The following is a 17821-nucleotide window of genomic DNA, read 5'->3' on the forward strand; positions in this document are numbered from 1 at the left end:
ATTGGAAGGGTTGGGAGGGAGCAGGTTATGAAGGGCTTTGAATACCAAACAAAAGATTTTCTGTTTGATCCTGGAGGGGATAGTGAGCCACTGGAGTTTAGTGAATACAGTGGTCAGACTTATATTTTAGGAAGATCAATTTGACAGCTGAGTGGAGGATAGATTGGAGTGGGGGGAAACGCAACCAGAAAGCTGTTATAATAATACATAGTTCAGGTGTTAGATTAAGAGGACCTAGGCCAGGGTGATGGAAGTGTTGTAAGTGAGAAGGGGGCTTGTATGAGAGATGTCACACAGGTAAAATGGACAGAATTTGAGAACAGTGGGGTTGAGAGGGTGAGGAGAACACTTTGGTTGTGAGCCTAGATGACTGAGGATTGTAGAGCCTTGACAGTAATAGGGAAGTTCAAAATGAGAAAGTTTTTTTGGGGGAAATAGCATTAGTTTAGTTTTAGGCATGTTGAATTTACAATATCTACAGGACACAAAATCCAGTATGTCCAATAGGGATTTAGAGGTGAGAGACTGGAAGGGCTGGATAAGTGGGTTTGACATATCTCTATGATAGCATAAAGATGATCATTGAAGCCATGGGAGCTAATGAGATCACAAGTGAAACAGTATTAAGGGGGAGGAGGAGAGGACCCTGGTGTGAGAAATGTGGTTTTGGGGATCACTGGACTCCCCCAAGTTGTGAGAACACGCGACTTTGGGGATCATTGGACTTCCTAGGCAGGGCCAAAGTCCTGAGGAAGAACCCTGTGATAATCCCTAGGGAAGACTGTACAGACCAAGAGAATGGAATTAAGGGTTGGAAGTAACTGAAGGCATGGATACTGATAGTATCAAGGGTGGGAAGTAGCAGAACAATAAAGGGTGAGGCTAGGTAGAGATTTGGGCCCAATGATAATGCAAGGGCTATGGCCTTAGGGAAAGGCTAGATCTAGTTGGAAGATTCAAGGACAGTTCAAGGGGGCTCCCAGAGACTGTATTCCAGGTTCAAGGGGGTTCCCAGAGCCTGTACCCTCATCAGTTTTGCTTCTCCCTATCCTTTCCCTCCTGTCGCATTTAACTCCATGATTACCAAATCCAGAGAACCTTTTTTTCCAAATCACATACTTACTGATTTATTTTTGAGATTTTACACTATTGATTCCCCATCATTTATACTGGATATTTTTTATTTCCTTTTGTTAGAGATACTATATTTTTCTGGCTCTCGTTCTACCTATCTCATTCTTCTTACTTCATCTCCTGTGCTAATTTCACACCATCATTTTAACCTCTTAAGGTAGTTGCTACCAAAAATTTTGTTGTTGGCCCTCTTCATTCTCTGTACTTTTTCACTCTCATGATTTTAACTACCACATTAATGCAGGTGATTTACAAACCTCCACCTAAGCACTCCAGACTTGCTTCTTCCACTGCCACAAAGAAGTGTTGCTGTGAATGTCTCACTGTCACTTCAAAGTTAGTCTGTAACTAAGCTTATTATCTTTTCTCCTTAAACCTGTTCTGTTTTCTGAACTCAGTCTCAGGATGACAACAGCATTCAAAACTTTGTGTTACCTTCCATTTGGCCCCTAATGTCCATTTGTGCAATTTCTGGTTAGTATTTCTCTTCTAATGCTTTTTGTAGGGTGATAGAGTTTAGAGCTGCAAGAGAATTTAGACGCCTTTCAATCCAGCTCCCTATTTTACAGACAAGAAACCGAGGTCCATAGAGATGAAGTGATTTCCTCAAGTTCACACAAATAGCAGAGACTTGATTTGAATTCTGGTCTTCTTGATTCCAAATCCCGTGCTCTTTACACTACCACTTTTCAGAGTCATTTGTGTACTTTGCTTAGATTTTCAACTAGACCATAATCCTCTTGGAGGATGGAATTGTCTTGTAGCCAACACCTACCCTTGTCCTATACTCTTGGTATCTAGAATAATTCTGTGCTGATAGGCCCTCTGATTCTTAAGGCCAGTACTTTTTCCATGGATGATGATAAGCAGGTCAGGAATAGCAGAATAAAATGGGACAAAAGACTAGTACCTAGTTAAGTATTGAAGTACTTAAAATGCATTTGTGAATGAATAAATTATGTCATTCTCTTTTATAGGTATCTCAGTAGTGGTATTGAGAAGGGTGGGATTTTTCTCCAATCAGTTAAAAAAAAATCAGCTTTTGTAGTTCAGTTGAAGTTACTAGTTTTATCCAGTAGGCTAAGTTGCATGGTTATAACTGAATTTTCATCAGAAAATAATGAAATATCAATTTCCCTGTTCACCATGATAGCCTTAATTGCCAGGTTTTTTCATGTTGTTCTCAGTAACTAGTTGAACATCAGCAACTGAATGTTATTAAGCCATGTCCGTTGAATTTTTGTCAGTTCTGAATATGAAATTAGAGTGCTTAATGTACCATATTGTCAAATTTCCTCACTATCGATGCTGTGATTAGAGTAAAATTAGCAATACGATAACAACATTTGTAGATGCAGTCCAACATGTTTTATGTAAAATGGGGTTACTCCTACTTTACATATTTGAAAAGTGGGTCCTGGACCCAGTGATTTCTTAATGATGCATCTGTCTTTTGATCCATGAGTTGATGAATTTTAAATTTGGTAAGAACTTAATTTCAGTTTTCCTGACTTACTATTTAGGGCTTTTTCCATATAATAGGTATTGACGCCTCAAAAATTGGAATTGTTAAGAACCCAAATACAACAAGAATTAGAAACTCCAATGAGAGAACGTTTTCGGAATCTAGATGAAGTAAGTAAACTGGTATCAAAACCCAGTTATTTTCATATGATGACATGCTACTATGGAAAGCTGATTTCAGTACAAGGAGCTAGACTTCCATGTAATCTAATGAAGTAAATATTTATTATGACTGAAAAGTAATTTATAAAGTAGACAGAATTCAGTATTTAAGGGGGTGTGACTATGAAATAATCTCACTAAGTGAACATTTACTATGACTTGCAATGTGATGTATAAAGTAGAGAAAACTTCTGTACATAAGAGATGAAATGAATTTTGTAACCAACAAGCCAGAACCATGAATCCAAGAATCTAAATGTTGTCTTCCTTCACCTTCCTCACCTTGGGACAAAATATTATTCCACTGTTACAGCTATTGCTTAAATTTGTTCAGTATCTTTGAAACTCATCTTTTGAAATTGCCTTTAGAGCTTAGAGTATATTCTCTTGAATATTCTTTAATGGTGACAAGAATTCAACTGTTAGAGTGGATTTAATACTTAGAAACAGCCTAAGATCATTAAGAGCCAAGCCTGGCGAATAAGGTGAGTGATCAAGTTGGAAAAGATCAGTTTTGGTCCAAACAAAAATATGACTAGCAATTAATGAAATTCATTTTCTTGTCTAGCTAATAAACTAGTTCTAAACCTGGAGATTCTGATCCCCTTGGGTTTGTGTTTCTGGAGGTTTGCTCTCATTAATTCCTTTTCTCATTCATTTTTGAGTTGGTGGCTCTCCTGCATCTCTGCTGTCTTATAACTAAGATTAGCTTGTTAATTCTAACAGGCAGCAATTTTCATAAAGTGTTAGGAGGATCTGAACAACCCGGAAGCCTTATTAGGCACAGGATTCAGCTGGATTTGAATGACTGACTTTTCCAGGGTGATTTGTTTAGTTCAATTAAACTATTATTGTAATTTTTATGTGATTTTTGCTAAACATCATAGTAGCCCTCATTACTTTTTATTCATTCTTTCCTGCTTTAAGGAGATTACTATTATTTTTTTTATCATATTTTCATTCAATCAGATTCATAACATTGCAGATATTTCTTAAACATTCTTATTTGAGAATAGTTTGCTATATTCTGAAGTAATATTTTATGAAGTTCAGAGGTCAGAATGTTTTGGTATATGGATGCATTCTGTTATGAAAACCAATTAAGAAAAAGACTCGCTATTTTGTGGAATATGCATCTTAACAGAAATGTACTCAAAGTGGAAAGTCTCATTCTTATTTTGTGGGGTAATCTCTGCTTTTTTATAGGCTTTTTTTTTTAGCATACATATGATGTTTGTATTGAATATCAAATAAATATTTTATGTATGTATTTAAATTAACATTATTTTCTGTCTTCTAATTTAGGAGGTAGAAAAATATAGAGCTGAGTATAACAAACTTCGCTATGAACATACTTTTCTCAAATCAGAATTTGAACATCAGAAAGAGGAATATATGCGAATTTTAGAAGAAGAAAAAATAAAATATGAAGCTGAGGTAGGCGTGTTTTACTGGTCATTTATTCAATTCTTTAGTAATATAATTATTTTGGAAAAAGTTAAGTTTTTTTGTGGGTGCCAAATTATACTTTCTCACAGTTATAAAGTCAGTTTTCTGTCCCTTGGATTTAAGTCTTTGATTTTTCAAAAGACATTGTCCTGCTAATTCATTTGATTTTCAATGTGCAGAAAGATTAAACTACTTTTTTTCTGGTCCTCACTTCACTTAAAAATACAAAAGCATAGTTATTTCTTTTTAGCTAAGCAAATTCAGTTTCTGTTTCAGCAGACATTAAGCACTTTGCCTCAGTTTTTTTCATCTGTAAAATGAGCTAGAGAACGAAATGGCAAACCATTCTAGTATCTAGCCAAGAACACCCCAAATGGTGTCATGAAGTGTTGGACATGACTGAAAACTGAATTGAATCCAAGATAATACTGGTCTTGGTCCTGGGGGTACAAGTGAAATGATCTCTACTCTCCCTCCCAAGACCTTACATTGTATTGCTGAAATAAAACTGTAATAGAAAATAATGAGAAAAATCCCCCAAGTGAGATTTAGAGAAGTACCATTTACTTTGATGAACTTGGCTAATTTTTCATTAAAGAGCAGGTAAAACAATTGTCCCTTTTGATCTTTGACATACATCTTTTTTATTACTGTCTTTTGGGATGTTTTTCATTGTACCTGGAATGATAGATTTTTTAAAAATTGGTCTTCTTATAAATTTAGTTCTTTTAAAAGAACATTAAAGTGATACTTGTAAACTTTTCCCTCCAGAAATATACAATTAAGTGTTCAAAAACAATTCCTAATTTAGATGTATAAAAATAACGGTATGATCCCAGCAACAGACTGTGTCTCCTTTCTTAGAACCAGCCATCTTAGTATATAGAGGCTTGTCATCGCCATTTAACTGACCATTAGGTCATTTTGTGACCATTTGTAATAGCAATCAGACTTTTCCCAGTTCTTCCCTTTTGGGATGCTAAGACTATCAAGTCTCCCCTTTGTTTGAATTGGTGACAAACCTTTTCCTGTCTTTGTCTTGGAGTATTTTTCAGCTATTTCTCTGGACTGAGGCAATCAGGAGTCATTGACTTGTATATGGTGTGATACTGGGGATGGGGAATTTTCACACACCCAGCCTGGGTGAGGTCAGATCCCTCAGGGTTCTGAACAGGATATAATTGAGGGGAGCTTGGTGTTTGACTTTGGGGGCTCACTCATGGAAGGAGTGTTGAGCCATAACTGCCCTTCAGCTTTTGATAACCCAGATGGATACTGGTGCTTTTCTGGTAACTATGAATCGTGATTTGAATCAGACAAGGTCTGTCTGTGGACGTTTGTAATTTCTGTTTTTATTTGCCTTGAAGTTCGGGGGGTTGATCTTTTCCCCCTAAGTGAATGATAAGTATATGTATGTTTGATTAAACTGAGATTGTTAACCCCTTAGCTTTCCTTAGAAAAGCAGATCAAAGAACCTGTGTTAGCAGCCCTTCTGTATACTGGTGTTATTGGTCTTACACAACACAGCCACAGTACCTGCTAGCAGATTGTTGCTACACCATTGCTACTCACATAAAAAATACAAAATGAGTCAGGCCTGTGTGGCCTCTCCTTTTAAAAATAAAATTCATTTTTAAACTCTTCTTTCCCAAATTCTCTACTTCCCTCCATTAAAAAACAAAAACAAACTGAATAGCCCAATCTTTGTAACAAATACAGTTAAGCAAAACAAATCTGTTTCCTTCTCTACCTTGAAACTGTCAGGCTGTGGGCCGTATGCTTCTTTCTCAGTCCTCTGTGGTCATGGTTGTTTATTGCATTGGCCAGAGTTATTAAATTTTTCAAACTTGTTTTTCTTTATAATGTTGTTGCTCTTTGCATAAAAAAACTTTGGACCTGGATTTTAGATTCAAATACTCTGAATACAATTTTTTAAAAATTAAGATTTTCCTGATTGAAGCATTTCTCCCCATGTGTTGTGCTTGCCCTTTCTCTTGGTATGGCTGAAGCCTGGGCTGCCTGCATCTAGAAGCCAAGGTGGCTGGTGCTGGTCTGACCCTAAAGCCTGCTGTGCCCTGCCTTGCAGTACTGTACTGATTGGGTGCTATTCTGGCCTTGTCTCCTGCTCTGGCTCCACATGTACTTTACCTTCTGGTTATCCCTTGCAGGATCCTGGCAGTCTTTTTGTATAGTCCTGGAAAATGAATGTTAGAGCTTATAGCTGTTGTCTCTTTGGTATTCTTTATCATTGCTCCTCCTGATGCATTTTTTAGTTTTCTTGCGGTTTTGGGGGACAGCTGTGTTCCTCTTGGTCCTAATATGACTATCTTTCCACAATTTCTTTTTAGTCCTTTCTACTGCCCTTTTCAGTTTTATTGGTGAGTTCAACCCACTCATGTTCACAGTAATGATCAATTGTGTATTTCCCTCCATCCTAGCCTCTTAGACTTTTTCTTCTTATTGTCTTGTCCAAATTCTAATCACAAGTTTTTATGCTTTCTTTTCTTTTTACTCTCCTCTTCATGATCCCCTCTTAGAAGCTGAATTTGTTTTTCTTGAGGCTAATCCCTCCCTTATTTTACACTCTCTTAATACTCTTTCTCCATTTCTTCATTTCAGTATTTTAAAACTATACTCTTGTTGTGTTACGTGTGTTAGAGTGTATGTACACGTGAGTGTGAGCCTTCTTGCCCAGTTCTCATGAAAATGAGAATCTTGTGACCCCTGTTTCTTTTACCTCTTCTTCATGTATGTATTTTTGTCTTTTATCACGAACCCTTAAATATGTGAAATAATAAGTTCTACCCCCTTCCTCCTCCTTTCTTTCCAAGTGTTTTCACTTTCCCTACCTTTTTATTTCATCACTTAAGATCATCAAAATAGAAGAAAACCACTCTTAGGCCCTCTGTCTTATTTAACTCCCTCTGTGACCCTTGAAGGAAATTAATGTTCTGAGCAAACACTTGTTTCTCTTCTGCCATTAGATTATGAACCCTTCCTCACTTTATAGTCCCTTTCATTTGCTTCAAAGTCATTACCTTTCTAGATGTCTGCATTTCATAGATTCTTTGAAGCTTTGGTATTTTCATCAGGAATGCTTCAAATTCCTCTGTTTGATTAAAGGTCCATTTTTTCCCTTCAGGATTTTACTCAGTTGTTCTTGGATGTAAGCCTTTGTCTTTTGCTTTTTAGAAGACCATACTAATATCAAGCTATCCTATGCTTTATAGTGGTAACTGCCAAAGCTTGTGTGCTGTTAACTGTACCTTGGTCCTTGAACTCTTTCTGTCTTCTTGAATTATTTTTTCTTTGACCTAAAGCTTCCTTATCTCAAAGGGATGTCAAGGTTTTGGCTGTGATTTTCATGGGAATTTTTCATTTTAGAGTTTTTTTCAGGAGGTAATTGATGGAGTACATTTTCACTTTGCCCTCTGGTTCTGTTAGGTCTGAGCAGTTTTCATTTATAATACCTTACAATATTGTATCCAAACTTTTCTTTTTGACCATTTTTCTGGTAACCAGAATTGTCTTTGTTTTCTTTGAGTGACTCAATTTATCTCAGTGAGCTTTACTAGGTGCTAAGCCCCAGGTCCAAACCCCATTAGGTGTTAATGTAATCCATGTGGATGTGAACATCCCAGGGTCCTAAGGGGAGGGGCCAACTCAAGAACCAATCACCAGAGCCTGAGCTCTGGTGATTCAGATGATGTCTGATGATGTCTAAAGCCCTATAAGAAGGGAGGACAGAGCTATTGGTGCGGGGCTCTGGAGATGGTGTTGACGAGGAGACTCCGGGCAGCTGTAGCTAAGGAGCCCTCCAGCTTGTAAACCCGGATGTTGAAACTTTGTTGAACTGTGGTAACTATCTGATTCTTTTTTTAATCTGGCTATTTCTTGTCTTAACTGTTGGTGTCTTTCTTTGGCATTCATATTTTGAATTTTTCTTCCTGAATTGAAACTCTCTTTAGGGCCAGGCTTCACCTTTTCCTCCACACTTGGTTGGGATAATGGTCTCCTGTTTGTTGTCAGTTTGTATTGTCTGAAGTCCTGTTGCTGACCCTCCCCTGTGCTGATGTCTGCTGTGTCAAATGTGCCAGCAAGTCCAAGGATCCCTCAGACACAGCGCTGAGCTCTTTATGGTTGTCAAAGGAGGCTCAGTTCTTCAGCTTTAAGCGTCCAGAGCATTGAACCCCTGCAGACGGATCACTTTCCTGCTCTCCTGGGTGCTTTTAACTGCCCATGGGGCGTAGTGACTGTGCCAGTGAGCCGCATGATTCTTAAGGTGCAGTTCTCCCCCTCTGGCACCTCTAGCAGGGACCCCTCCTTATGCCCGAAGGCTTCTGTGTGTCCCCTTTTGCTGACACAAGCTAGGCAGAGATACTCACTAGAGTTCCCAATCATCATTTGATTTGGTATTCTGTTGTTTTATGTTTTCCTGGTATACCTGTGTGGAAATTGGGCTGCTCTGCTGCTGATCATTTCCTCACCTTGACCTGTATCTCAAGACTTCATGCACTTTCATCTGGAAGAAAATGCTCATGACATGAATCACAAGGTTCTGGCAATGGAAAATACTGAATACCAATACAGGGAATCTGACTGACCATATCTCGACAGGTTAAGGTGACTGATTAATGATATGTGAAAGTCATTTATAAATTAGATAGACCATCGACTTACTGGAGCAGAGTTTAAAATCGATATTGAAAAAGAAGAAAGAATTTTAAAATGGGATGCAATTATGAAATTATGACATTTCTCTCTAGCAGTCATGACATTTCTATACAGATTTGTTTCAACCAACTCTTGAAATTTTAAAATGGAAAATGGTTAAAAGAATAGACATTGACTTTGAGGATTACTGTTTACTAACCTAACTGATGCAAAGCAGGTACTACCATAATGAAGAGGCCAAAAGCTCCAGGATTCTTAATCTTTTTGTGTTGTAGACACCTTTGGCAATCTGGTGACCCTTCTCAAAATCCTATTTTTAAATGTTTAAAATAAAATACATAATATTTCAAAGGAAACCTAATTATGTTGAAGAGCAGTGATCAAAATATTTTTTAAAAAAAGTTCATGGACTCCATGTTAAGAACCCATGCTCTAAATAATATCAGCAAATACTTGATCTATTTGCCAATCAGAGGGATATGTCAGCCAGTGGTATTGCTAGTTTAGAATATAAACTCTTTTGTAAGATGATGTGGGAGAAATCTGGGAAGACTTATATCACTAAGGAAAGTGAAGCAAGCAGAAGTAGGAGAACAATTTATATATTGACTTTAGTATTGTGAAGGGTAGCATCTCTGACCAATGCCACAATCAGTCATACCTCAAGGAGATTGATGATCAGCTTCTTGGCAGAGATGGATTGTGGGTACAGAATGAGGTGCACATTTTCTGACAATACTGAGACAGCACAGTTTTTGTTTTGTTTTTTGCTTGACTCTACCTATTTGTTACAAGGGAAGGCTTTTACCGGAGAGAAGGTAGTTGGAGAATATAAGGGCTAGTGATAGTGGTGCAAAAAAAAGAGAAAGCATCAGTTAAACATAAAAATATACAGAAGAGAGGAGAATGAAATTCAGATGGGGAAGCAGAAGAGGAAGGCAACATTAGTACTAACATGTTAAGGTTGATATGTATTTTTTTAAAAACCAACTGCACATAGCATATTCATGATTTCATACATAAACCTTTATTTCTGTCTTTTGTATGTGGAAATCATGATGTTGTGGACCAGTCTAATCTAATTTAGTCTAATAATTCAGGTACAAGGTTTAAACTGTAGTAAGGCAGTATGTATCATAAAATGTAATTAAAAATAACTTCGTTAGTAGGAAATTGAAAAATTTAAAAGGATATAAAATAAAGATAAAACACTACTTTCTCCTCCTCCCAGAATAAGCACAGCAGCCAGCCAGTAAAATCAGGAAGGCATTCCTGGGAGGTCAGCCAGGGCACAGGGGAAGCTTCTGATTGTATTCCCCTCCAGCCCTATAATTCAAATGACAAAGGGGGAAAAGACAAAATTGAATTGTTACTCCATTAAAGGGTCAGTCTAATTTACATATCAGCAGCAGTTTTCAAACTTTGTGGTCTTAGAATGCCTTTATACTCTTAAAATATTTTGAGTCTCCTCCCACGCTTATATCTATTGATGTTAGAAAATGAAATATTTAGTATTATTGTAAAAAATAGTTTTGACCTCAAATCCCTTTCCCCCATTTCAGGCATCCTCATGTCCCCAGAGTATACTTTGAGAACTAGTCCTCTAGAGCCACTGTCCAGTATGTAGATTGTTGTGCAGGGTTAACCATAGAAGAGCAAGAGTGAGAGCATTGGGCAAAAAGACTTTGGGTGGTGGTGGATGTCAGAGGGAAGGTGGAAGGCTGCACAAGACTCCTCCTGAGCAGTGTAGGTAGGCAGCCAGGTGTGCTTCACCCATGCTACTTGTTAAGTGTCTCACTTGCTACTTATATCTAATCAGCACCACTTCTACTACTACATGTGAGAGAACCAGGTAAGCCAGATTATCTTGAAAACATTTAAGGATGGAAGTTGGAAGAGAACAAAAAATAAGCAAAGAATGAAAACTACCTGCCCAGAATTTTTTTTTAAACAAGTTATTCTGTCCATCAACAGTGAAGCTATAATATTTAACATCACTGCCTTGATATGCTACATGTGCAAATAGAAATAAAACCAAAAGAATAACTAGACTAGATGGAGTGAGTAAACAAGCATTTATTAGTAAATATTGTCTGCCAGACACTATGCTAATGACAGCGTACAAAGAAAGATAAAAACATAGTCTCTGCCCTCAAGGATCCCACATTCTAATGAGATCGAGTACGAGTAGAAGACATCTGTGCTACAAGTGACACAGTTATCTGAAGGGCGGACGAATATTCAGGGCATGTAAGATGAGAAAGAAGGTGTGAGTAACTGTTAATCCGTATGTGTTTTTTCTTATCTCTACGAAATCTTTATGAGAGCAATTTACACATATATTAAGTCCATCCTTGATACAGATGTGAGAATGGAACAGACACACTTTAAAAATTAGTGACAGACATCTTTTGTTTTCATATCACCTTAAAATATCATTCCCTATTCCTCTTCTGTAGGAAAGAGGAAACACAAATCAGTGCAGCACAGCTAACTAGCACATTGACCAAATCTAACTTTATATAGTCTTCCACTTGGTCATTATAATGCATAACATTCAGTTTTGTTTTTTTTATTGTTGTTCTTGCTGCTTGTACCGTATTATATATAATTGTTTTTCTGGTTCTGCTTATTTCATTCTGTACCTTACCTACCAGAATATGAGCAAATTATATTTTTTAAGAATCTGCAAATTGCTTATCTTTTAGTTTTTTCAGCATTATACTTATTATTTATCACAAAGTGTTTGAATTTTTAAGTTAAGACTTATTCTCTTAGCATCCTACTAACATCTTTAATGGTACTTTCCTCCTTAATATTCTTTAACCCACAGTACAAATATGTATTTTTAAAATTTTATTTATTTTAATTTTTTTTTATTCAGTCATTTTTAGTCATGGTCAACTCTTCATGACCCCATTTGGTGTTTTCTTGGCAAAGTTACTGGAGTGGTTTGCCATTTCCTTCTCTGACTCATTTTACAGATGAGGAAACTGAAGCAAACAGGGTTAAGTGATTTGCCCAGGGTCCCACAGCTAGTCCGAGGCTGTACTTCATCTCAGGTCTTCTTGGCTCCAGGCCCAGCGCTCTGTCCACTGTTCTACCTAGTATAATAGAGTATATCTATTATTATATTATAATATTATATATTATGATTATTGTCTAGATTATCTATTATCTTATGTCTAAGTGTTCTTCAATTTTTAGGGACTCTGATTCTAAGAATTGGCTATTCAAGTTGGCACGTAAAATTGTGTAGTGTGATAGTTTTTCTATATTGCTGATCACCCTCAAAGCAGTGTGCTTCATTAAAACATTTTATCTCTGTGGTCTAGCATAGAGAGCACATACCAGGTATTTAACAATTATTGTTTGTTATCATTGTTAGCTCTAGTGGAAATCACTAAACCAGCAATCAGAAGGCCTAAATTTGCATCTCAGCCCTGCCATTTATTATCAGTGTGACTAGCGACAAGACATTTACTACTAATGATGACCTGCCTCACCTGGCTGTTGTGAAGCTCAAATTAGATCATGTAGGTAAAATACTGAGTAAATGTGAGGTAATAATGCTGATGATGCTGATGACAACAGTAGTGACCACAGGAAGGGATTTAGAATGGACAAAGTTTACAGTAAGTTTTAAAAAAAGAAAATGCTACAAAGTAAAAAGAATTTTCTTATGGAAAATAGTAATAATTTATTTCTTAATCTCTCGGAATCTCTGATTTCATCAGTGTGGGTACTTCATCAGCAGGGCTCATTAGCCTCTGTGAATTAGTGAATGGCCTCAGAGAATTGATATGATATTGAAAAATGCATCACTTTGTGTTTTAAGGCTAAGCTTTTTGGTACTTAGCTAGCCCAGCCCTTGATTATATTTAGTCCATCACTGTAGGGTTTGTGACAGTCTTATGACGACGAGCCTCCCTGAACTGACCCATCTTGGTCCCTGAATGACAGGCAGCCAGTGCTTACATGAAACCTTTCTGGCTGGGGAGGACCTGTCAGGGCTCGCATCTTGTTGCTATTGTAGCCTTTGAGAACCCAGGTTCACTTTCATACAACAGTGAGCCATTGGAGTAGAACTTTAGTGGAGGAGCATAGATTTACAGGTGCTCACTAGGAGCTGGGTACTTTGCCAGGCACTGGAGATACAGATTTAATAAGATGCGGTCCCTGTTCTCATGGAGATCAAAATCCAGTAGGGGGATGCAGCATATATAGAAGTAATTATAATAAATGTTTGACAAGATAATTTCAGAGGAAAAAGTGCACTTTTGAGGACCTAGCCAGGAAGGATCATTTCTGTTGTCAGATGGGATGGGATGAAGCAGTGTCTCACAGAATCACAGTTAGAAAGGACATCTAATCCAACCTGTACCTGAAACAGAATCTCCTCTCTAACTTACCAGCGAGTACCTATCCAGCCCCTGCTGGATGACCTCCAGTGAGAAAGACCATCCACCTCTTAAACATCGTTCTATTTTTGGGAAAGTCTCAAATGTTGGGAAGCTTTTCTTTACATCCAATCAGTCAATAAACATTAAGGGCCTACCATGTGCCAGGCACTGTGTCAAGGGCTGGGGATAGAAAAAGAGGCAAAAGTCATCTCTCCCCTCAAGGAGCTTACAGTCTAGTGGGGGAGGCCTAAATTGGTTCCTTTGCTACTTCCCTATAATGCTGTAATTGCCCTCTGGTATGAAACCCAGGGCAAAGAGCCAGTGTAATCCCTTTTCCCCTTGAAGATAGCTGCCATGCCTCTTCTCCCCCCACCCACCAAGTCCTCTCTTTAGGCTAGACATTTCTTTTTTCTTCACATGATCTCCATAGCATCATAGATCTATAGACTCAGGCCTGGAAGGGAGCATGAAAGTTGTTGAGTTCACCCCCTCATTTTACAGATGAGGAATCAGGGACATTCAATAACTTGACAGAGGTCCCTGAGAAGAAAGCAGCAGTACCAGGATATGAATGCAGGCCCTCTGATTTCAGAGGTCTTTCTTCCATGCTGCTTCATAAAGCGTGAACATGAAGCTTTCACTGTGTTCTTTAGCTTATCAATGTCCTTTCTAAAACGTGGCACCTAGAATTGAATGCTGTGTTCCAGATGTGCTTAGACCAAGGTTCTAATACAGTGGGACTTGGTCCTCTTTATTTCTGATGCTAGAATTTTCTTGATGAAGCTTAGAAATTTCCTTCTTCTTGGCTGCCATGTCCCACTGCAAACGCTTGAGCTAAAACTTCAAGATCTTCAGATGAGCTGTCTTCTTCATCTTGTACAATTCTTTACATCATCAGCATCATAGCTAGCATTTAAATTGCTTTTTACAGTTTGCAAAAAACATTTTAGAAATATCTCATTTTATTCCCACAAAAACCTTGGGGCGGGGGTAAGGTTTTACAGGTGAGGAAGCAAGCAGAGGTTAAGTGACTTGCTAGGGTCACAGCTAGTGAGGCCTCAAATCTGAGGTCAGATTTGAACTCAGGTCTTCAGATTTCAGTTCCAGCACCCTAGTCACTTTGCCACCTAGCTGGTGTAACACTATGTTCATATCCTTTAAATTTCCGCACATTAGAGATAATGCCATGGTTTCATCTCTCAGATATTTTCTAATTCTGGGTCTGTCATCCATTGTCAAGCTTCTTTCCCAGTTTTGCGCTATCTGCACATTTTACAAATAGATTTTGATAAAAATGTTAACATGGAGACAGGCACTGATAGCTACACGTGGAACATTCCATTGGATACTGCCTGCTGGAGGATAGGACCATTAATAGCTACTCTTTGGGTCCAGGCATTTAACTCAGTTCTGAATTCATCTAGTCTGTTTCTTTTCAACAAGAATAACATGTATCGAATGCTTTGCTAAAATGTAGATAAACTGTATGTATAGGATTTCCATCTACTGAATTAGTAATCTTGGCACCAAAAGGAATGGTGTGACCTCTACTTCATGAAGCCATGATGGCTTTCTGTGATCACTGGTTCCTTTTCTCGATTTTTACTCACCATCCATTTAGTAATCGATTGTAGCATTTCCCCCAGGAATTGGAGTTAAGCTCACTTTCCTATAGTTTGAAAAGTTCCCTCTCTTCTCTTCTTTAAAAAAATCTGGACATTTTGTCTTCTTTAATCCTGTGGTATCTCATTCTCCACAGTCCTTCACAAATCCCAAACAGTGGCCATGTGAGCCCAGTGAAAATGTATTAAGGGATAGCTAGGTGCTCTTTTATTCTCTGCTCAACTGATTATGGGTATTAACTCCCATTTTTTTTCCTGTTCTTTCCAGTACAAAGATCATTCCGAGAAAACAGAAACAAGAGTTCAGTAGCTCTACCTTCCCAGTGTGATCAATTATCACTGTAACTGCCACCATTTTGAACCCCCTCTTTTTCTCAGTATAGCTGAAAAAAACTCTAAGAAACCTCTTTGTTATCCTTAACATTATCATCACCAGCCACAGCTCATTTTGCTGAGGGTTAGTACTCCTGACACTCTTTTTAGGGGACTGTGCTATGCTTTTGTAGTCATTGTCCATTGTCTGCCCATGTGTCTGTCTTCTGTATGTTGCCTTTTAAAGATCTTGAGTTGATGATTTAGTTCACTGCATCAGGAAAGGTTAGGCAGTGGCATTTGAGTTAGATATTAACAGATGGGTGGGATTTCGGTAGGCTGAGTTGGGGCCTGTTATTTCTGGGAGTCGAGAATTGAATGCACAGAAGTACAGGACTAGGACAGTATAGGAAGAATCTAGGGGATGTTCTTTGGCTGGCGTGAAGAACATGCTACAGTGTGCTCTAGCATAAGATTGCAAAGATAAAGTAGCTTCAGCTTGTGGCAGCTGACTACAAGGCAGAATTGGAACTTCAGTATATATTGAGGAGTTCCAGTTCCTGCCAGGTACTGACTGTGATTCTGATCAAGTAGCATCACCTCGTGGTGCCCCAGGCAACTCGCTCAGGGTAGGAGTTGCTAGTCTACTATAGAGTCTTTTCCCAAGGGGAGTTCTCAGTCCCAGTGAATCACAGTTCCAGTCATCCCTTCTCTTCACCACTTACCCCCAATCCACCTGAATGAGGAATAATTGAAGCATTTTGCACAGAAACACCGTGATCTGCTCAAGTTAGTCATGGTATGAAGATCCAGTTGGAAAAAGGAGACAGGAGGGGCTTGTAATCCTCAGTATTCCAGATGTAATGTAGTGTGGGGGCACTGAGCCTAGAAAGGAGACTGAGGCAGAATCACTAGGCCTTGGCATTGCTTGGATGTGAAGGTGACTGAGTGTCAATGAATTAGGAAAGATAAGGGCTTTAGACATGATCGTAAAGACTTGTGGTGGTCAGAAGAGAGGTGAAAACAAAAATAGAGAACGTGGGAATTAGAAGGCACCCCACGGGTCATGGAATGCCACCTGTACCCGATGAAGAATCTCCTTTTCTAAAACAATTATCCAGCATTTCCTTGGAGATCTCCAGGAAGAGGAACTTGTTGTCTGTCTCTGGCTGGCTCTGTGGAATGGGAAGAGGGAGGGATAATTATGGTGGTGTAATATCAATAATATCAATATCAATAAATATCAATAAAAATTTATTAGAAAAACAAAAGGAGGAACTCATTGTATCCTGAATAAGCATCTGTGGTACAGTAGAAAGAAAGAATGCTGGATTTGGAGATAGAGGATTGGCTTCCTCCAGCTCTTCTACTCACTGTTTCGCTCTTGGTGCCTTGGACCATTTTCTCCTTCTCTGTAAAAGAGTTGTTGATTTGTATTGGTGGAGGGCGATTCCACACTGCAAGTTCCCTACATTTATGAAATCACAGGTCTGAACCAAAAAGAAGAAAATGAATTAACTGAGGTTCGTCTTCTGAAAAACTGAAATTCATTTCTAGCCCTCACCCTGATGGCAGGGTTAAGTCAGAATTATTTATGAAAGAGAAAAAACAACTGAGATCTTGCCCCCATTTGCTGGGGTTGGGGGTGGGGCAGGAAGAAGTTGTTAATTTATTTATTGGGAAGAATATTTAAAAAAAACAAAATAATCAGAATTTGGAGTAGGGGAAAGGAAATTGGGTTTGGAGCCAGAAGTCTTGCGTCCAAATTCCGTCTCTCCTACTCACTCTGTATGAGTCCTAGGGCAAGTCATTCAACCTCTGAGCCTCAGTTTCCTCATCTAAAATGAAAAGATTGGACTAAATGACCTCTGAGGTCCCTTCTGTCTCTTAACAAGTATCCTCTCTGCCCTCCTCTGAAGGTCACCTTTGACTTTTGCATAGTTCTAATCATTAGGACATTTTTCCTTGTATTGAGCTGAAATGTACCTCTGTGGCACCCATTGCTCCTGGTTCTGCCTTCAATGCAAAGCAGTGTGAGAGCCCTTCAGATACCTGAAGACAGTTACCCTATCCCCCCACAGTTGTGTCCTCTTTCCAGGTTTAACATTTCCAGTTCCTTTAACTGATCCTCTTAGAGAGTGAGCTCTAGGCCCTTTGTCCTCTTGCCTTCCTCTGGACACTGTCCAGGGTCCAGCTCGTCAGGACCCTTCCTGCAGTGTGGCACCAGACCTTCTGGCAGTGCTCCACGTGCAGTTTGATACAGGCTGCGTGCAGCGCAGCATATTTTCTCTCTGGTCTTGGCCCTCTGCCTCTTGATACAGCCTTAGATCACATTACATTTTTGGGTCCATGTTACCATGGCTCACTTTACTGAACCCCCAGATCTTTTTCAGATGCAATGCTCTGTAGCTCCTCTTCATCTTGTGCTTGTGAAGGTGATTTTTTGCAAACCTGTGTAAGGCTTAAACTTATCCCCATTAAGTTTTATAATCTAAGCTTTGGCCCATTGTTCCAGCCTGTCATAATCATTGTGGATCTGCA

General features: G+C 38.6%; 1 protein-coding gene across 4 annotated transcripts in view; it reads left to right on the forward strand.

Annotated features, from left to right (window-relative positions):
• The window catches only part of CEP83 (centrosomal protein 83), a 120659-nt gene that overhangs the window by 57361 nt on the left and 45477 nt on the right, over nucleotides 1-17821 (forward strand). For 3 of the 4 annotated variants that reach the window (XM_036761802.1, XM_036761800.1, XM_036761804.1), the window contains exons 3-4: nucleotides 2677-2769; nucleotides 4126-4257. In XM_036761802.1, the coding sequence (XP_036617697.1) occupies nucleotides 2740-2769; nucleotides 4126-4257 (162 nt within the window). In that variant the 5' untranslated portion in view covers nucleotides 2677-2739. Of the gene's footprint in view, nucleotides 1-1333; nucleotides 1609-2676; nucleotides 2770-4125; nucleotides 4258-17821 lie in introns of those variants that run through there. The other variant, XM_036761801.1, reaches the window with a different exon arrangement.

The sequence above is a fragment of the Trichosurus vulpecula genome, chromosome 5, assembly GCF_011100635.1.
Source record: "Trichosurus vulpecula isolate mTriVul1 chromosome 5, mTriVul1.pri, whole genome shotgun sequence".
Taxonomy (NCBI): domain Eukaryota; kingdom Metazoa; phylum Chordata; class Mammalia; order Diprotodontia; family Phalangeridae; genus Trichosurus; species Trichosurus vulpecula.